Source organism: Xiphophorus hellerii, chromosome 3 (assembly GCF_003331165.1).
Source record: "Xiphophorus hellerii strain 12219 chromosome 3, Xiphophorus_hellerii-4.1, whole genome shotgun sequence".
Taxonomy (NCBI): Eukaryota; Metazoa; Chordata; class Actinopteri; order Cyprinodontiformes; family Poeciliidae; genus Xiphophorus; species Xiphophorus hellerii.
In genome coordinates this window covers 15,832,332-15,853,879 of record NC_045674.1, presented here as the reverse complement: position 1 = coordinate 15,853,879, position 21,548 = coordinate 15,832,332, and the positions used below count along the sequence as shown (strand labels likewise).

General features: G+C 39.2%; 1 protein-coding gene across 1 annotated transcript; it reads right to left on the bottom strand.

Moving 5' to 3' along the window:
• Window positions 1–63: 63 nt before the first annotated feature.
• On the bottom strand, window positions 64–21,436 carry cgna (cingulin a). Its single transcript, XM_032558954.1, has 20 exons — window positions 21,248–21,436; window positions 10,294–11,187; window positions 10,085–10,182; window positions 9,929–9,998; window positions 9,726–9,821; window positions 8,222–8,343; window positions 7,909–8,020; window positions 7,621–7,833; window positions 6,385–6,533; window positions 5,566–5,686; window positions 4,601–4,813; window positions 4,285–4,506; window positions 3,950–4,198; window positions 3,670–3,840; window positions 3,123–3,284; window positions 2,853–3,026; window positions 1,957–2,075; window positions 1,694–1,802; window positions 1,451–1,614; window positions 64–1,010 (listed from the first exon to the last, which is right to left on the bottom strand). Exons 2-20 carry the CDS (start codon window positions 11,182–11,184, stop codon window positions 869–871), a joined length of 3,597 nt encoding a protein of 1,198 aa, XP_032414845.1. The 5' UTR covers window positions 11,185–11,187; window positions 21,248–21,436; the 3' UTR covers window positions 64–868.
• Between the last annotated feature and the right edge of the window lie 112 nt (window positions 21,437–21,548).

The following is a 21,548-nucleotide window of genomic DNA, read 5'->3' as shown; positions in this document are numbered from 1 at the left end:
TAGAAGAAGGATTTAAGTCTGGAAAACTAAGCATTTTCATACTCAAAAAACACATGAAAACTATTCATTTAATGGGTCTTTATTCCATACTCTTTGTTCAAGTTTTACCATCAAACTCAAAATAATAAACTATTAATCAACATTAGTAAGACACATTTGGTCCTTTTCTGCTTTATTATATTATATTGTTTTGTTCAAATAATCAAATAATCTGTTGTGGTTTTTCTTTAGGTGATCACAGCACAGGAATCTCATAACTTCATCATGGACAACGATCTCTGCAGCTGCTGAAAGCTTTTGCAAGCTGTTGTGAAGCTTCAGACGAACAATCTCTACAGTCCGACGGTCGGCCTCTTTTTCAAATATAAACTATAAAAGCATATGGTTGTTTGATCCACTGCTGCTGTGGTAACGTCTATATAATTTAGCCAGGTTTGACCTGATGACATCTGCACTGGAAACTGTTACAGAAAAACTTTTTAGTGGTAGTAAAGAAAGAAAAAAAAATAGCTGAGCTACTCAAAGTGAAGCAGCTCTGAAATGATCCGACACATTAAATTTGTTCCAAAAAGTGCAGTAAAGTCTGCGTCAGCAGTACTTTGTCGGGTCATGTATTGTGTGCATGAGACGGAGGGGGAAATTCCTTTAAATGGTGGGGATGTTTTGTTTCCTTACATTCATGCTGGTGTGGAAAAATTAGTCCCCATGTTCAGCTCTACAATGAGTCGTTAAGGTCCTCGCTGCCCGCCCTCATTGTCTGCTGTGTTTACCATTACCTTCTAGCTTTTCCTCCAGTCTACACAAGCCTCCCCTTTATTTATAGTTCTCAGCAGAACCTCTTGTTATGTTCTAACCCAGAAGTTGATCCTTAGCAGGAGCTGGTCTGGAGGTTGCTCTCGGTGAGGAACGAGGTGATGGTGGACGGATCGTACAGGCTGTCGTCGTCGTCGTCGTCTGAGCTGAGGGCGGACGAATCCAGAGCCGGCCTCATCGATGCTTGAGTTTTCCTCCTGTCAGACACAGACAGCAGTGGCTGATTTTTAAATGTTCAGCTTAAAACATTATGAAGGGTTCTTTTACTTGGTCAAAGGCATTCTGGAGAGCAGAGCTCCCTCCACTGGCTGGTTAAAGTAACAACATGTCACTCTGTTTTTTCACCAGCATGTTTGTGAAGTAACCTTGCCTGTAGTAAATGAGTAATGTACAACTTTAGCCTAATACAGAAAATATGGCATTCCAAGGAGGTTGTGTAAGCCTCCTCCTCAGTCTACACGTCACAGCTGAGCGATCTGCTTTCACTAATCATAGTGTCATCTTTACGAGCGGTTTTATTCGTCTCGTGACGTAAAGAGAAGGAGGAGACACTGTTCTTCTGTTAGTGACTAAGACAAACAGTTATGATGATCTCAGCTGTACAAAGTGTGTAACAAACCCAAAAAGAAAAACTTACTTGAGCTCCGTTTCCAGAGCGGTGACTCTGGCCTGCAGAGCGTCCTTCAGCTCCGTTTGCTCCTCCATGTCTCTCTGGGCTTTCCTCCTCAGAGTCTCAATCCTCTCCAGCTCCGTCTCTCCCTCGTCCACCTGCCGCTTCAGGGCCTTCACCCTCAGGGTAAGCTGCAACACGCGTTAAGTCTTAAATCTGATGCAGTGTGCTCCAGTGTGTCAAACACCGATTTCATCACCGTAATTATACCTGATCTCTCTGTTCGGTGTGCGCTTGTCTCTCCTCGTCCAGCGTCATGTTGAGCTCTTTCAGCTTCCTCTCCAGGCGACGTTGTGACGACAACATGGTGTTCTTCTCTCTTTATGGTAGAGAAAAAAAAACTGTAAATAAAAGCTAACCAACTTCTCACACTTGCCATTCTCTTGGATTAGTGTCTGTTGCTAAAAAAAAAAAAAGTCTTACTTTTTTAAACAAGAATAAGGCACATTTTTCTCTGCATGTTGCGCTTTTACCTCTCCTCAGCTCGCAGGCGGTCCTCCAGCTCCTGGATCTTGATTTCCAGCTGAGAAACTCCCGCTGACGAGCGAGACTGACCCTCCATCTCGGCCACACGGTTCCTCAGCTCCTTCAGCTGCAGATACACAAAAATCACATGCATTTATTTCCTACTCTCTTTCTTGCTTATTTGAATGGGGACAAGTGTTACGTATAAACAAATACTGAACACTATAACTTTTATAACCTTAGCTAGTTTGCAATGCTTGTCCTGGTGGACTTTAACAATTACTGAGTTTGTTGCCAAGTCCAAACTAGACAAGTGTTGTCTTTCTTCTTGCTACTTTTCCATAAAAAACAGATTTTTGAAAGGATCTCTGCTACTCCTCCAGAGTCATCTCTTGGCCTTCTATCTGATTAATGCCCAGTTTGTCATATTAGGTGTACAACAATATCTTTGCAGGTTTGCGGTGGTACTATACTCTAATTTTGAATCAAGGATTGAACTGAGTTCTGTGTGACGTTCAAAGCTTGAGATATTATTTATAATCTAACCCTGCTTTAAGCTTCTCCACAGCTTTCTCCCTGGTCCTTGGTCTTCATGAAGATGTTTGTTCACTAAACAGTTAGATTCATACTTGATTAAAATCACACAGAGATGGATTGTGTTTACTAATTCCTTTGGTGACAAAGATTTTATTTAGGCATCTCAAATTAAAGGTGGCTGAACACGAATGCACATCCACCATTTCAGACTTTTAATGCTTAAACTATGCATCATTTTTCTTCCATTTGTGCTGGTATGTCTCATAACATACACTGAAGTTTGTAACAAATGTGAAAATGTTCAAGTGGCATGACTACTATCTCAATGTACTGTATTACTCTTCATTGCTAAAGCAGGTGGACATACGTGTCTCTCCATGGCGTTCTTGTCCAGCTCCAGGTCCTGTTTGGAGGATCTCTCCTGCATGAGCTCAGAGCGGAGCTGGTCGATCTGGTCTCTGCTCCTGGACACTCGGTCCGTCAGCATCTCCACTGAGCTTTTCTCCTCCTCCAGCTCCAACTCCACACGCTTCAGCTTGTCCTGGTGGACAGAAGAAGACATCAAAACATTGTCACCCAACAGTATCCAGTTTCTGTATTATTGTTCTAGAACAGACACTAAAAGTGAGCATCATACCTCGAGGATGCGAATCTCGCGCGTTTTCTCATTAAGGCTGTTTTTGCTGGTCTCTACCTCTCCCTCTAGGTGGCGCAGTCTGTTGGTGAGGAGCTCCTTGTCCAGCTGGTGGTTGTCCCTCTCTTCGCATGCAAGTTGAAGCTCCTTCTTCTGTCGCAACATCTAGTTAAACAGATAAAATACCCATGTGTTATACTGTGTTTTCTTATGAATTAGCTACTGCATAAATTCACTTGTTTTAAAAATGCAGTTTAAAAAGTGCAACTCATAGATTCACAGCAAGTGTTGCACTGCATTTCTCCTTCCACTCAACTGTCCAGTAATATGCATACCAATGATGCGCTTGACCCCTGGAACAACGCCACTCTGTGCAATGAATCTTTATGATGCATTTTATTTTTTTGAACAAAATTACTGAAATAACTTAATATTTAAATGACATTCTAAATTACACAAAGGTTACTGTATGTAAGCCATTCATCCCCAACAAAGAAAACTTGATCATTAAAACGTTTATAAATGAAAATAATTTAAAACAGCTTCATACTTCTTCCTCCAGTCGCCTTAAGCTTTGTTGGTTTCGATCCAGCTCAGATTTTGTATCGTTTCCATGACGCTGTGCGTCCTGCACCTCCTTCCGTGTTCGCTCTCTCTGCTCCTCCAGCTGAGCCTTCAGAGCCTGGATCCCTTCTTTTGAGGTCACATTCAGAGACTCGTACTGAGAGAGAGAGAAAGCGAAGTGTGAGAAATACATATAAATGGACTGAACTTATTGAACCATTTCCTTCTAAGAAGCGAGGATGAACTGTGAAATCAGCTTCTCTTACTTCTTTGTTGAGTTTCTCCATGGTTTTCTCCTGCTGCCGTTTGCTGTCCTCCAGCTGGGTGATTGTCTGCTTGAGCATCTCTCTGTCCCTCTCTGTGTCCTCCAGACGCAGGCCGAGTTCACGGTGTTCCTGGCTCAGTCTGGAAGCTTTTCTCTTCCCCTCATCCAGCTCGGATCGGAGGCTTCTGACCTCGGAGTGCAGGGCGAGCTCCGCCTCAGAGCTCTCGCTGGCATTGCTCTGCAGCTGAGCCTGAGTAAATCACAAAGCAGATCAGTTATTCTTTTATGTCTGATGGTTTTAGAGCGTCTCTGAATAGGATAATGTTTCAGCTTCACCTCTAATCGAGAGAGTTTCTCTTTGAGGCGGGTGTTAGCCGCCTCCTGATCCTTCTGAGCATCTCGGAGGGAGTTAACGTCCATCTCAGCTTTACTGAGACCTGTTCTAGCAGTTTCCAGTTCTTCCTCGGTTGTAGAGAGTTTCACTTTAAGCTGGCTGGCTTCTCTTTGAGCCTCACTGAGCTTCTGCTCCAGCTCCGAAATGGTTACTGGACTTGGGAGCTATTTGGAGGAGGGGGAAAAAAAAGAAAATGAGATGTTTTTCAAGTGCAAATCTTAATATCTTAGTATAATTTTATGATGAGAGTGAACTGGCCTGTTTATTTTTCTCTTGTGCCTTTACACAGTCATCTTTGGTCCTCTGTAACTGGTCCTTCAGCCTGTCGATCTCATACTTTAGCTCTGCCTCCTGGTTCTGGTGAGACTTTTTCAGGGAAATGGTTTCCATGACCTTCTTGTCATACTCAGTTCTCTGCTTCTCCAGCTCTAACCTGGTCTTGTGTAGATCAGCACTGCACCGCTGGAGCTCCTGGAAACATTTTATACAGTCTGATGATTACACTTCCTGTACAGGTCATCATAAGACTGATGATTTACATATACCAAACATTGGCAGGAGTGTCAGTTTAATTTTGTGTTTTCAATGATGCATTTGAACTGTTCTTTCTTTTTTAGGGTGGAATGATAATACAACCAACAGCAATGATTGTTTAAGAAGAAAGAATGAAGAACTTTGAATTGAATGTGGAATTAGAGTTCTCTGTTTCGTTTAGGCCCATTTTAAAATTAAAACGCAAAAATTCACTATGAATTTTTACATGAGGCATTTCTAAACTTCTGATGCTTTAAATATGGAATCTGTAAAAACAGAGACTGCAGTGATGAAAGGAAAAAAGGACATAAGTAAAGTCAAGTACAAGGGAAAGTGGGACACAAGAACAGGAGGTAAGACTTTTATAGAAAGATCTGAAGGAGGGAAAAACAGAAGAACAAAGTGATGGAAGAAAGACTTGAGAAAAGAACGACTAGGCAAGGAAGGAAGTGATGGAGGAAGGATGGAAAGAAAGAAAGAAGACAGTCAAGGAAGAAGCTACACAAATAAGGAGACAAAAAATGGATAAAAGAAGGGAAGGAAGAACATACATACTCAAATCAAACAACATAGTTTTCAAGTTTTCCAGACTTCATAAGGACCCTGTTTTAAAATTGAAATTTTTAAAAAGAAAAAGCTCTTTAAAAACTCCCAGGAACCCTGGAGTAATGTCAGTAAATTTACTGCACCTGGTTGAGAGCTTCTGACTGGCTGGAGTCTGCTGCCTGCTGCTTCACTGTGCTCATTCTCTCCTTAAGCTCCTTCAGCTCATCCTCAGATTCCTCTTTCTCCAGACGGATTTGCAGAAGCCTGAAAAATGTTCAAAAGCAACCAATCACAAAACATTGCACCGTGTTCTGCTATTTTAAGAACCATTTAATCACCTCGTCAGAAGCTGCTGGATTGGATGGGTGAAAATTATGAATTCGATTTGGTTTAGTTAATGAGCAAATAAATGCTGCAGCTTGAGTTATTGCATCACAGAGATATATTCACAGGAACACATTATGTTTTCACTAAACACAGACTATCCACACCACTCCTGTGTTTTAATGTTTCTGCTAACATAGCAAGTCACAGATTTTAATAAATAACTTTAGGAAATAATCATAACCCCACTTGTACTAGAATAATTATGATCTATAATTTGTATTTGGTCATCTTGGACCCTGTGGTTAAGGCAAAGCATCATGAATGAATGACCTGTGTGTGGATAGTCTTAACACAATGGTGAGAAAGCTGTTAGCACAGTTAGCCAAATCTAAACTTCCACATGTCAACACATAAACGCTGTGAAATATGTGACCCTCACTGTGTTTCAGGGTTGCTGGGCGGCTCTCTGACAAAGAGAGGAAGAAGCAGTGACCAGGAAGAATGAGAAAGGAAAAAAAAAAAACAGAAACACATTAGTAGAAACGAAAGCGAAAAGAAGCATGGAAAATCCATGTGCAGGTGAAGAGTCCCGTAGAGAAACCTTGCGAACCATCTGTACTCTTGGCATGACTCACTCTTGTTTGGTGCTTCGAAGCTCGTCCCTGGTGGAGTGAAACTGCTCCATCCAGTGGTTGCTCTCGTCTCTGCAGTCCTCCAGCTGCTGCTGCAAGGTGCGGACGGACGAGTTCACACGCAGCCGCTCAGCCTCGATCCCAGCGTGAGACTTTAGCAGGGGGCAGAAGAAGCAAGAACAGATTGAATGTGATGCTCAACATTTTTCTGTTTAAACTCAGATGAACAGCAGAATTACATAAAACCAAACTAACCACTTTTTGAACCATATCAAATAATGTTGGTATTGACATAGTTAAGTGAGTCCTTGGCCTTAACGATAGTGCAGCTCAGTCTAGTTTAATATGTCACATCACTCGGATGCAAAAAAACATAAATATAAATGTATGCCACGTCAATCACTTTTTCAGGCTCAAATTATTTGATGATTTAATGCATGTTCTAAAAAAAACACTTAGACCATGGTCAGGCAGCTGTTATCTCCATCCTTCATTAACCTTAAAATCTAATAAAGTTGTTGTTAAATGGCTACTAGCTCTAGACTATCCTTAGATGTTCTAGCTAAAAATTACATTTGCTCAGAGGTTAAAGAACAGACACAGTGTCTTGTAATAGATCACATACACCCAGAACTTCAGATTTTGTCATAAATAATAATGATAAACCAGGAAGTGAATGATTGTGAAGTGCACTGAAAATACAACATGGTTTTAAAATTCTCTTACAAATATAAATAAATAGGAAGTGTATTCACATTTAACCCCAGGGAGTCAATACTTAGTGGGACAATCTTCCAGATGTGTCCATGTGTTCTTTGGTCTTCATCAAGCCGTTTGTTCAATAATGTTCTCTAACAAACCTCTGAGGTTTGAGAATACAAATTATATAACTTTTAGACACAACTTGTTACAGGGTACATTTATGTGCATGACAACAAAGGGGGGCACACTTTTCCAACTTTTACTGGCAAAACAAATTTCATGTAAAACTTTCCTTCCACTGAAAAACGATGTCCTACTTTCTGCCCCTAATAAATAATAAATCCACTGAAGTTTTGTATTTTAACAGGACAAAATGTAGGAAACTTCCAGGTGGTGAATCCTTTTGCAAGGAACTTGTGCATACACACTATTGTTGACCTCAAGATCCTTGTGGTCATTTAGCCAGTTTGTCGCCACTCAGGGTTACTCTCAACATTTTGGCTTCATGTCTAAGTGGCTGCTATCTGCTCTGCACACCTGGGACACCTGCTCCATGCTGCTGCGCAGCTTCTCCATGTCAGCGCTGTACTGCTCTCGCAGCACCTCGATCTCTCTGTCGTGTGATGCCACCTCTTCCTTCAGAGCGCCTTTCAGAGCAGTGAGCTCCCTCTCTCGTTGTCTGAGTGTCTCCTCTAGCTTGTGCTTCAGCTGGGAGAGCTCCATCAGCTGTGCTTGACTAGACATCAGGTCCTATAAACAGTAAAGGTACAGTGAGTACAGACAGGGCTTTTAGTAAAAGAATCCCCCTGAAGGACAATGTTGTACCGTCTTGCTGCCGTTTTCTCTTCGTAGCTCATCTTGAAGCTCCGCCAGGTGGTCCTCCATCTCTCTCACCCGACTTTCTGCTTTCTCTCTTTCCATGCGCAGCTGAGTCAGCCTGCAACAAAAACGAAACCCGACTTATATCTGCGAATGATTCTTTTAATAGAAAGAACAAACTGTTTTGTATGTGGTGCAAATAAGCAACAATAACGCCTTGTTTCATTAAACTGAGTCATGACCCAACCAGTGGCATTAAGCCCTCATGTGAGTCTGTGTGTGGGCGTGGGAGTGTGTGTGTGTGTTTCTGTATCCTCACTCTGATTGTGTTTCATTCAGCTCCTTCGTCTTCCGGTCCAGAATCTCCTGGAGCTGCAGATTTTCATCCAGACACGACTCGAGCTCGGCTTTCAGAACGGGGTCAGAATTGCTGGCCGAGTCCTTCACACAAGCAGACGCGATAAATAAATAAGAGCGCTGAAACACGAGGCGTCAGGCGGTGCTGGCTGAATAAACAACTCGCTTTTAGGAAACGCTTCAGCAGGTTTGCTTTTACCCAATAATCAATGTGCATAAGAGCTCAAGTTCTTAACAGCTATTTGAACTTAGGATTTGTAAGCTACTTTAAACCAATGTATAATGAGTCATTATAGAAGATGGATTTTTTTTGTGAGTATTTGTGTACATCTCTGACAAAGCCTGAAGGCTTTAAGGATTAATCTAAGGATTAATCTGAAACACCCTCCCACAGAACCCCATTGGCCCTTCTGGTTAGATTAGTTAAACAGCTGAAGAAAACTGGAAACTCTTTCCTCTTCTCAGGCAAACTAAATATTAGGCGAACCCGCTTCTCATGACCAGGCAGCTTAAAACGAGTGTTAGACTGGAAGTGAGCAATATAATTACAGCCAAGTTGCTCTATGAATGCCAAACCCTTAATGAAAAACTCTTTATGTAATCCAAAATGCAAAACCTACTGTAAATCCTCACAAAGTCCAGCACGCCTTCACTGAACCATAAGAAAATTGGTCCAGATCTGATCAGACGCTTACATTCATCAAAAACTATTTTTCAAGGAAGGTGATACAAAGAGCTCAATCTCTCTCTTGTCTGACTGAAACTTTTCAACAGAGGACATGTAGCTTTTTCATGTGAACAGCTATAAAATTCAGTCATGACTTAAATGTGGCCTTTTTCTTGAATTCGGTTCATGTTGATGTTAAACTGGCTTCAGCAGCGGCATTTCTTGACATTCATAACCAATTTCCACTTGTCTGATAGTGGCATTTTAGACAAACTATCAACAGATAGTTGAACGTTTGTCTGACCCTGAACTCAATTATATGTTGGACATGTGAACTTAAAGCCAAGTTTTTGCAAAAATACCAAGCAGTTTAATAGAACTGAACCGCTCTGTCAAGAACTGTCATCAAACATTCCGCCTAAATAAAGCCAAAAAATGTGCAATTTCTCTGCAAGTATAAATATATACACTTATTTGTATGCTTTCCTGTCAGTACATATGAGTGGTGTAAAGTAAATCATCAATAAATCCTAAAAAATACCTATTGTTGTATGTTGTATCATAGATCCACCCTAAATGCAGAGTGTATCAAATACAGAATTAAATACGTCAAATTAATGAACAACCTAACATGCCTGATGTATGAAAACATCAGACTGAAATTGTATTGCACTGAGAATATCCCAACTTGGGTTTTGTTGAAAGAAAGCAGGAAGAACCTGGACAAGTCTTACCTTGTGCCTGAAGGTCACAAGAAACCTCCAAAACCTTTTCACATTTTTCTCTCTGTTCCACTTACCCTCCTTTCTTCGCGCAGGGCAGTCTGCAGTTGAGCCACCTTTGTCTCCAACTCCCTTTTTTCTCTTATCCACTCCTCCCGAGGGCTTTCCTTAGGCTGCCCAGAGAAAGAGTAAAGGAGACAGAACTGTAAGCGTTCTCTGCATTGAACACTAGGAGGGATAATTCCTAAAAAAAAATAGTGTTGCTTCAGGAAGAACAAACCATTATGCTCTGAAAATTCAGAAAAATACTCCTGACTTTGTGTCTGATGACATCATCACTCTCAGAAGAACTAAGGAACGTAAAAAGGGACAAGTTAACTTCAACACTCTGACCAGCTCAGTCTAATGTAATCTAAAGGTATGCGGAGGTCTGTACCCCTGTCTCAGGATGTTGTACACAGTCTTCATCACCTGGTCCTCCTCAAAACTTATCTCAGCACTCTGAACCTGGTCCAGCAAAAGGTCAGGGGTCACCTTAAGACATAGACCAGAAAACTACTCTTGCAATGTTTCATGCTTTGTTTTGTTTATAGCTCACAGAAGAGCCTGCTGTGATGCCCAACCAGAACACAGCTGGGTTCTTACCTGCGACTCGGTCCGATCCACATGTCGGGGCTCCTCTGAGGTCCATTGATTAGCTGAGAGTCCAGCGACTCTGGAGCCCGAAGTCTGGCCGTGTCCCAAGCTGCTGTGAGCTGAGGATGGAGGCGAGGTGTAAGGTTTGGGGTGGAGGAGAGGAGACGTAGCTCTGGGATGCTGTTGAGAAGGGGCAAGTCCTCTCTGTTGGTTTCCAGGTGCTGCACCATCATATCTGGTAACCAGTCTGTTGACAGGGGTCTGTCTCTGATAGGGGGGAGGCCCGTTAGCCTGTTGGCGAGAGTCAGGGTACGAATCATTGTTCCTAACCGATTCCAATGACCTGTTAGACCCTATATGGTGAGATCGATCTGACAAAGTGCTTTCTGCAACCCTTCCTCTGTCACTGGTACTCCACACCTCCTCTCTGCCTCTCCTTACTCCAATCCCTCCATCCAAATTCCCATAACTCCCAGACTTCCCATCCCCAGGGGGTCTAGACAGCTGAAAATCCTCACTACTGCCACCTCCATCCTTGTCTAGCAGTGAGCCGTGAGACTGAACCCGGCGGAGCAGTCCCAGCTGGCCTCCCACTCCCCCAGCATCGCTCCTCTCTGCTTGAACCTCTGCCTTCTCTTTCCTCCGGGGAAGGCTGCCGTAGCTAGAGGAGTAGTCGGTCCTGAGCTGGACCCCGTACGAGTCTCCCCTCTGTCCATCCTTCAGGACCACATACGGCTGCCCAGCGATGCCCTGCACTCTGACCGCTACGCCATATTTGGAGGTGCTCTGAGGTTTGGGCCTCAGCTTGGGTAGCTCTTCTCCAGAGTCACCGAGGTTGTTGACGCGGACCTGGGCGTCGTAGTCCGCCGGGTGCCTTCTGCCAAAGGACCGTGTGGTCATACTATAACAAAGAAAAGGAAGAAAAATCAGATTCGTTTGCAAAAAAAAAAATGTAAGAGGCTGGAAATGGATAAGAAATCCTCTACTGACAATAATTTAGCTTGATCTGCCCACAAACAGGTGCTCTGTTTCATCCATTCATATTTCCAACTTTGTTGTGGAAAATTTGATTCTGCATTTTAGAATATAAAAGGGAACAGAGGTCTCCATAATGCTATTTGCTAATACAGGATGCTAAGGACAATTTTAAAATTTGAATTCTAATCACTTTATCATTATTAATAGAAAAAAACATGTCACATCAACTCCTCTCAGATATCATCTCTAAATAATTCATAACTGTTTATTGAAGGAATAATATGAGAAAAGTATTCAGAATTATGTTGTGATATTTTATACAGTTATTGAAGAGAAAATCAGCCTTAGCAGGTCAAAGCTCTACAAAAGAAACAGATATCAGAAATCTGTGACATTTCTGATCAATGCTTCTTCACATAAAGCATATTTTTCAACTGCTGACTATAAAGCAGTAACATTCGCGTTGCTAAAATTATTTAAGGGCAATCTCCACCAGAGATCTTAACCTGAACTAATGATAACAAAGTGCATGTTTACTGGTAAACAATAGTGCTTTGTAAACACTGAGGCTGATGTCATACTGTAGTTAGGCCCAGAAAATACTGCAGATGACCTTCTACGGTAGGAAAGCACAAAAAGCGGAAATGCAAACCATATCTAGACGAATGGAGGTTGTTGGGTAAAATTCAACAGAGACAAGTTTTTTATAAGGAACCATCAGCTACAGTCTATGGAAGACCATGTTTATTTTTTTAATGTAATCCCAAGTTAAATAATCCTTGTAATTATGAAAAAGCATGTGAGGAAATAATTTTATAATTTCAGCCAATCATTTAAAATACATAGTTTAGATAATAAAAGGGAACCAGTTTTCTTCCACAGCTAAAACAGAAAGTCAGAAACAAAGCAACATAAACTTAAAGCACTTGATTTGATTTTCTAGTTTTCTTACATTAAAACAAAATTATACAAATTATGAAAAGAGCTTGTTTTTTGAAGACAATATTTAAACCCAATGAGAAAAGTGATGGGATATCAGATATGTTCAAACTGGTTTACAGCTTTTATTATTGTTATTTTAAAAAATATTCTAAACATAACCCCAACCATTACATTTTACAACATCTTTGATTGTACAGACAGACTGAATGAGATTGGAAACAACTTATTTTTGTTCACAGTATACATACATACATTTTTCCAATTTAGTAGTTTAGCCGACATCTGAAAAGTGAATTATTTGACATTCTGCGACTCTCAAAATGAACAGTTCAAGTTATAAATGAACTGACTCGCAAACCACAGGAATAGTTCAAGTTAAAAGGGAAAAAAAAGATCACGATGCAAATGCTGTGATCCACATTAGATTCCAGCTTTCTGATTTAAATATGCCAGGGTGATAAGGTTTTTTTTATCAACTTTTTTATCAAAAAGTTTTTTTTACATGGATAGCAAAGTTAACAGTTTGCATAGTTTGTGGATGAACTGTACACTGTCTGAGAAATTCAACATCTGATGACATGATGATGCACATATTTTTCTCCACAAAGGAAAAAAATGTGCGCACACATCTTAAATAAGCAGGAGGAGCATTTAGCAGGATGAATGAGCAAAAATGTTCCAAAGGAACATAAAAGAACAGAGAAATGATATGAGGTTGTTGAAGGTCAAACTTTTTTAAACTAAAAGAAAAGAAAAAACAAATACGACAATTAAAGGACTTTTTGTTTCGTAGTATATATTTTTTGTTTGTTTCATAGTAGAAAAACTACAATTAAAAGCTGTATTGTTTGAAATTTTAATGACAGCATTACTGTGCACTCCAGAGCCTTGTAAAAGTATTAATACCCCATGAACATTTTGACAACTCGTCACATAAGTTTTAGTGCATTGAATTACAATTTTATATGGCACAAAGTAGCACATAACCGTGAAGGAGAAGCAGAAAGATAGATGGTTTTCACATAAGGCTGAACATTTTAGTGAGTGTAGGAAGACCAATAATGCACAATAAAGTAAAGACAGCATCTTCACAGTGACACATGCAGGAGGCAGCATCATGCTCCAGGGTTGCTTGTCTTTGACAGGGATATGGAAGCTAATCAGAGTTGATGAATGGAGGTAAATATGGACCAATAATGACAAAAAAAAACTGTTAAAAGGCTTGAGAATATTTGAGCCTGGGGTGAAGGTTCACATTCCAGCAGGACAGCAACACTAAAACAGCCAAAGCTACAATAGAGTGGTATAAATCAAATGAAATTTATGTGTTAGAATGGCCCAGTCAAAGCTTAGACCTAAATTGAATTCAAATTCTGTGGTAAAACTAGAGAACACACTGCTTCCAATCTGGCTGAGCTTGAGCTACATCTGATTGAGAAAAATCCCAAAATACCTCCAAATGAAACTGTTCAGGTTTAAGTATATAAGGAACTCTGAATCCTTATGTGTCTTAGTTTGTTAAAGTCTGTCACATAAAAATATGATTGTTTGTGGCTGTAGAGTTCAAGGAGTTCTAATTCTTTTTTAAGTTACTGTAACTGGTTTAGTAAAGTAACCAATTTGACAATGGGTAAGCTTTATCTTTCAGAAACATGTTTGTCTTTGAGAGGCAGAGATGGATTTCTAGCCAAGTAGACTGAGCTGAAGCCGTGACCCTCCTACAGACTCTCCACCTCAACATCTTAACACAAAATGGCATGATAGGCATGATAAAGTTTTACTTTCATATCGCTGATTCCATTCTGAATACTTTCAGCTGCTTAAGAACTCCAGAGACAATTTAAAATCCCGGAACTCTCAACTACAAAATAAAACTTTTTATAAAATGAACACATATTTACTTCTCCTGGTATAAAGCAGGTACGAATGAGTGGGAGAGATTTACAGACAGTTTCTGATCCTTGACTGTCTGTGTGAACTTTGTTCCTGTTGCTCCCTATTAGTCATTAACCTGAAAGCACACACCCAGACATGACGCTCCCTTCGAGAGGAGCAACACAAAAACTTTCGGAAGTTTCTGTGGCTCATATCAGAGTGAATTCCTTTTCTAACCCTGAACAGCCAGAAGGCAGACAGGTGCCGTATTTGACTGGTTCAACTCAACACACTAATAATGCCTGGCAATGCTTTTCAGTTCTACTCACTAAAAGTAGTGAATTAAGCATTCCAAGTATTGTCTCATAATAATGCCCTGTGTTATGTAACAATACAAGATACAACATTACAAAGCTACGGTTAATAATTGTGACTACGAAACCAAAACACTCCCTCCTAACCTGGCTGCCATGCTCCTTCCATCGCACTTCATATCTCAGGGGCTGAGAAACAGAAAGTGGGCAGGGAAAAAGAGAGGGAGGGTGAGTTGAAAGACAGAAAACAGCCAACTTTTCTTCTCTTATCAGCACTTCATGCAATAAAATCCAGCCAAGCTGATACAGTGAGTGAGCAACCCTCCCTTCTATTCACACAGAGGGACTGACTGTAAAAGCAAGCATCAAAAACGCAACCCTGCTTCGCACTGAAACATCAATTCAACCACTAAACAAAGGATATCCTGTTCAGGAGACCCTTTGGTTTTTTTTTTTCCTTACAAAGAATGCTTTAATCCACTTCAAGAAAATGTAAAAGCTAGCCAATAGGGAGACCTCCTGTTTTTTGCGCAATACCAACAAATAAAAGAGGAAGAACGTGAAGATAGCACTTGTGCTGTCATTAAAGATGACACAAACAGGTTTCAAGGATATTAGAGATGCATGGGAAATATCTGTAGGTGGATACAATTGTCAGGATGGTGCAGTTTGTGCAGTTTTCCCAGCGTCCAAACCGGAGGAAGCGTTGTGTCAAAAGAAATATGTGAAGTCATGCATGAAGTCTGTGACCTAGTGAGACTTGCACAGAACCCAGACATACCTGTTTGACATTGTTTCACACACGAATGATGTAAAACGTAAAGAATAGCATATGTTCACGGAAGTAGTATTGACTTACAAGAATGTGGAAAATGGTAAATGGCCTTTATTTGTGTAGCGCTTTATGAAGTCCATAGAACTCCAAAGAACTTCATGCGACATTCAGTCGCACGATGATGGTGACAAGCTATCAGCAAGTGAGGAATGTGGAGTTGGAGCTGAAGTTGTTTTTACCGTCTAAATATTTGATCCATTGTGCCTTTTCCATGAGTTTCACTTTTTATGTGTCAGAGGAAAAATGAAATCCAGTTCATGGGGATGGGGATGATGCCAGGGCAACTCATGCCATTGTCCGCCTGATGTGGGGCGGAAAACAAGGACAGCGATTTTGAGAATGCAAAGAACTGCCCCCCTTCAGACTCTTCCCTCTCTGGTCTAATTTCAAAATGCTGCCTTCAATAACTTCTCTATCCCCAAACTCCACTTTGAAAGTTTTATTTAGTTTTAAAAGAAATTTAGGAAACAACTGATCACTGCTTGCTGAATAATCATCAACCTTTTAATCCAGCTTCTTAGCTTTAAATATTACGACAAGATGACTTTTGGAGAAACACCATTAATTATTTCATAACGCATCTGAACCAAACATAATGGTTAGTTATGGACCAATCAACTGAGGGATAACTGAAGTCAACTATAGATTTCCTTGATCGGCTCTGACCACTGACCTGCAGGTCAAACACAAAGGTTTTTTTCCTTTGTGGGTATCATCATATCTTACAAAGGTTTTTTCACCTGCTCACTGAACAAAACAAAAAAAGTCCTTTAATTGTCATATTTGTTTTTTTCCTTTTCAAAGTTTTAAAAAGTTTGACCTCATTAGACAACCTCGTATCATTTCTCTGTTCTTTTGTTTCTTTGGAACATTTTTGCTAAGTCATCCTGCTAAATGCTCCTCCTGCTTATTTAAGATTTTAAGATGTGTGCGCACATTTTTTTCCCTATGTGGGGAAAAATATGTGCATCATCATATCATCAGAGGTGATATGATGATATCATCATACCTTACAAAGGTTTTTTCACCTGCTCACAAAGCATTAAAACTGGAAAGTCAAACAATTTTTGTACACATTTTTTTTCCTTTATGGGAAAAATATGTGCATCATCATATCATCAGAGGTGATGTGATGATATCATCATATCTTACAAAGGTTCTTACAAAGGTTTTTTCACCTGCTCACTGAACGAAACAAAAAAAGTCCTTTAATTGTCGTATTTTTTTTTTCTTTAGTTTTAAAAAGTTTAACCTTCCTAGACAGCTTCGTATCATTTCTCTGTTCTTTTATGTTTCTTTGGAACATTTTTGCCAATTCATCCTGCTAAATGCTCCTCCTGCTTATTTAAGATGTGTGCGCACATTTTTTTTCCTTTGTGGGAAAAATATGTGCATCATCATATCATCAGAGGTGATATGATGATATCATCATATCTTACAAAGGTTTTTTCACCTGCTCACTGAATGCATCAAAACTGGGAAGTCAAACAATTTTTGGGTCTGTAAATGAATCCAAATGCAGCATGTTCTTTGATACACTTTGTTCTGAGAAAATAAGATTTAGATGAAGAACGTACATCTTGATGAATAAAGGAAGATAATCTTCGTTGTTTCTTACTACCCTTATTATAGAATCTGCAGCATTTTTCCTTTTTCTGTCAATGTTTGTTACATTCATTTGTAGAAATTAATCATTTTTATGTGTGTTACAGACAGAATGAAGATTTAACATTTAAAATCTTCTTAAATGTTAAATGGGTCGTTCAGACTTGACAGAAATAGAAATATACAGTACAGACGAAGAAAATGCAGAGTGTGTGCAAAGCAGTAATCACAGCAAAAGGTTGCTACTTTGAAGAAACTAGAATATAAGGGGTATTTTCAGTTGTTTTACACTTTTTTGTTTAGTGCATATTTCCACATGTGTTATTCATAGTTTTGATGCCTTCAGTGTGAATCTACAATGTCAATAGTCATGAAAATAAAGGAAACTCATTGAATTAAAAGGTGTGTCCAAACTTTTGGTCTGTACTGTAAATTGGCCAATAAAAGGCTGGTTGATGCTTTAATATTTCCATTCATTTTATTTTTTTATAAGTTTAACGATGTACTTCTTTTTGGTCATTCACATTTTAAAGCAAGATCAGAACAAAAGTAAACACAGTACCATTTAGTAGAAATATAAATTTATGTCCATTCTTGCAGAGATTCCAGGTCTGTTTTGCTATTACTGAAAAACTTAACTTTAATGCAATAAGATATAAACATCAGTCTGTTTCTATTTCCATTTATCCTCCATCACTGACCAATAACACTAAAGATCCCGTAAAACACAGGTATACGTTTTCAGGTCAGCTTGCTCAGCTCTTACAAGTCATTATCCTGCAGTTATGCTGACATGATCTCTGCCTCTGATCGCTAATTTAATTTTCATACAGTAAATTGAATTGGAGCCACCCTGCTATTAGGAGGGAAAGGAAAATAGAATAAGGGGAAGACTGTCAACAAGAGGAGAGACCCAGAGTGTTGAATGATGCTGAAACATACAGTCAAAGCATCACATGTTTCTCTTATCAGTCTGTCATATTTTTGTACTTGTTAATTGTGCCAAAGTTTTATTATCAAGGTGATTTGTCGACATCCAACTCAACAATATTTGGAGCAGAAAAAAATCTATGAACCATCATACTGAAGTGTTAATTTGTACCATGTAAAAGGTCATAGAGGCAAACATATGCGACTGAACCCCCACCAATTTTATTGATTATTTTTTAATAATCAGAGTAGAGCGGGGATTACTCCTGTCTGATCAGGATATTTTTTGTCCCGATGCCAAGTTGAGTTATTACGGATTAGGTATTTCATCAACACGTAAGATCAGTCTGATTTATCAAAGATAACTAAATGAATGCCACGATAACGCTGGTCAACTGAGTAGCTTTAAAGTGCAGTAAATTAACACTCTTAATTCCAACAGCTTTAAACGTAAAAACACTTTTTATTGTGCTGCAGTCACTGGTTTTCTAACAGCAATATATTTAGTCTTGATCCAAAATTTGATCTGGAAATCTTAAACGGGTTGATCCACCACAAACTAGGATAAGAAAGCTACTACAATGTTCTGATTAAAACTAAAACAGATATTAATGAACACATGTTTTGTTCTGAACGCTTATGTTTTTATGTTGAGAAATTTCTCAATAACTTAAGATCGTGTTTGCTAAGGCTGAGAAACTGAGAAAATCCTGCGATGTCAATTATATTGGTAAATATTGCAATGGCAATATCATTTGCAATTCACCTTCTATCTTCTTTCCTCACTTTCTGTGATTTCATCGCTCCATTACCAGGACTTCGAGAAATGTGTATGGGGAATGAGCAAAGCAGGTCACATACCATAAAAAGAGAGGTGCAAGACAGACAATACAGTCTTTCACTGTAACCAGTGAAAAACTACCAAAATAAAAGATAAACTTTCTCTAAGTGATTTTCCTTTTTCTTCTGAGCGAAATATTAATGACTTGAAACGTCAATGACTGGTTAAAAGTAACAGAACTCCCTCTCTGCTCCTAGTGAACGGTTATCCACTTACTGCAGAGGAATATTCTTCTTCTCAATTACACCCTTGACATAAAACCAAACCCTTGTCCTCTCTCCAAACTAGTTACTACTCCTCTTTCACACACACACACACACACAAATGTCCATTTATTCCTCTTTTCACATCCAAAGTAGTTCACTGGCATGACAAAGCCTGACTTCAGTGTTGCTACACAGTACACAAATGACACCATATTAGAAGCTCACAAGTATGGCCCTCCCTTCCCTCACATTCCTGACACTTGTGCCTCTGTACCAAGAGGCTGATTTGTGGGATTTTTAGACGCATCTACTGCTTGTCATGTTAGACCAGTTTGATTTGTGCCAACATAGGTGTGGATTAAAAGATGTGTCAGGATCTTGCCAGGATCAGAAGCTTTTTCAGTGAAATGTGTGACACCAATTCGTGAGCCCTTCCGTACTTCAAAAGTATAATCTGCTGAGATTTACTGCATCAGTTTCATCTGAGCTCTCTTTTCTATTACAGAGGAGCAGACAGTGACTGGTGTTTTAATTAATGACTGTAAAACCAGATAAACTGCAACTGCACACTAACAGCTCATATCGGTTAGCATTTCCACCTCGTGGAAAACTCAGAGTACCTAACTTTTAAAACTGTCAGCCCACAAAATACCAGAGAAATACTAGTTGGGAATATAAGCCTTCCTGCTAAATCAGTTTAACACCTGCACTCATGACTGGCTAAAACGTGACCGGGCTTCTTCACAGGTTCATACGCCCATGGGCGACGTTTATCAGTACTATACTCAAGTATAACTTGTAGACAAGATTTATGTAAATTAAATTAAATGTAAAGCAATAAAGTCCAAATGCCATTAGTAAATGTCAATGTCTTTTTCACGTCCTCCAAAACGTCTACTAAATTACTCTACTTATATAACTTTTTATGTGATTTTAGTTATATTTTGGTTTCATTTAGGGATAAAATGACAATAAATCACCAGTCCATTATACACTCGCCATTCATTCTTTCATTCACGCTGTATTAAAGACACAGAAACCAATTGCATGAAAATACAAAATACTGAAGTTATTTGTTTTCTGACCATCTAATTCAGTATCCTAAGGAAAATCTCTGACTGTTTTCAGGTGGTTTTACTATAGTATTTTTACTTTAATGTAATAAAATGGGATTAAAAGCAACTACTTTTAAAAATGAATAAAAAAAAAACAATCATCAAAAAAAATAATCTTTTTAAAATACTATAGAGTAATAAAATCAAACATTTTGATTAGCCCAATCTGGATTTACCCATCTTGAACGTCCAAATTCAATTCAGATTTGCTTTTATAACCTAGCTTCATTTAATGATATAAAATATAAAATACAGCAGTCAGTACTGTTAAATAAAACCAATATAGAACCGTAAAGCCACTTGAACTTTGTCACAGATGTTCTTTAGGATAGAATAAAAATAAGTTGAAAACTTTTTTCTGACAGGATTTTGATTTTATTATTTTATAGTGTTGTAAAAGTTGGCCATTGTAAAACTGACTGTATGAAACTGTCTTTTAATTTTTTTTAAAACTGTCTTTTAACCCATACACAACATTGTATGGGTTCCATTGAATGATATATTGACATATATAATGATATATTGTCACATGAATCACTGGCTGAATAAGTATGCAATGTAGTTTCTCAGTAACTATGATATTTTATCTTTTTATTGCTTTTTCAGAACATAGGTAGTTTAGTGTAATTAAAGACACCTTTAAGTAACCATTTTATGTCGACCATAAAATGGAGAGCAGAAACACAATCTATTGTTTAAATAGGTAGAAGTAGCTGTGTGAACATTTTATTAAACAGCAGTATAACAAACCCACATGCAGCATCAAGAGCCAATTCATTGTTTTTACTCATGTTGTTTATTTCACAATTTATTTTAGCATTTCTAGATTTACTTGCCACAACTCAACAAGACCCCACACTTGTTGAGTTGTGACCCCCCGGTGTGACCCCGACCCTAACTTTTAGAACCGCTCATCTAAAAGCACAGGTGTGCAGGTGTGCGTTTGTTTTTTCCATACTCCTCGTATGTGTACAAATACAGTGAATATTTACACTCCTTTCATTTTAAAAAACGGACTCTTTTACATTTATACGGTTATAATCACTCTTCCAGCTTCAACTTAACCGTTTAAGGTTGATTGTTTCCCTTCACAGAATTAATAGTTATCAAAAGGCTACTTCAGTTTACTTTTTTCAATAGCTAACAAGTTGAACTTGTAAATAAGTAAAAACGTAGCATCGTTGTAAATCTACTGTATTCGTCTAAAGAAGGAACAAGCCAGATAAAATCCGTGCTAAAGCGTATAACTGTCGGGAAGTCACACTGACTGGTTGAGCCGTCTGGCGCTTCGAGAAGATCCAGTTCCAACCGAAACTTACCTTTTTTTTTCTTTAAAGTATCTCCTCTGTTTCTCTTCTTATGCTTTGTTTCGTCTCGTCGCCGAAGATTCCTTAGATATCTTCCCAGACATCCATCAAAGACCACACAAAAGGCGTGTGGAAAAGCAACTCCTTCGCAAACGACCGCAGAAACAAGTTCATTACGTTGCTGTTGGAACTGCAACCTGTTACCTTTTTTCTCGGGAAAAAGACGCACCGCCCACTCCCGTCGAATCCAGTTCTCTGATTGGCCCGATCCTCTGGAATAGGCGGGGCTTGGCATGTTAGCCATCTCTTCATTCGC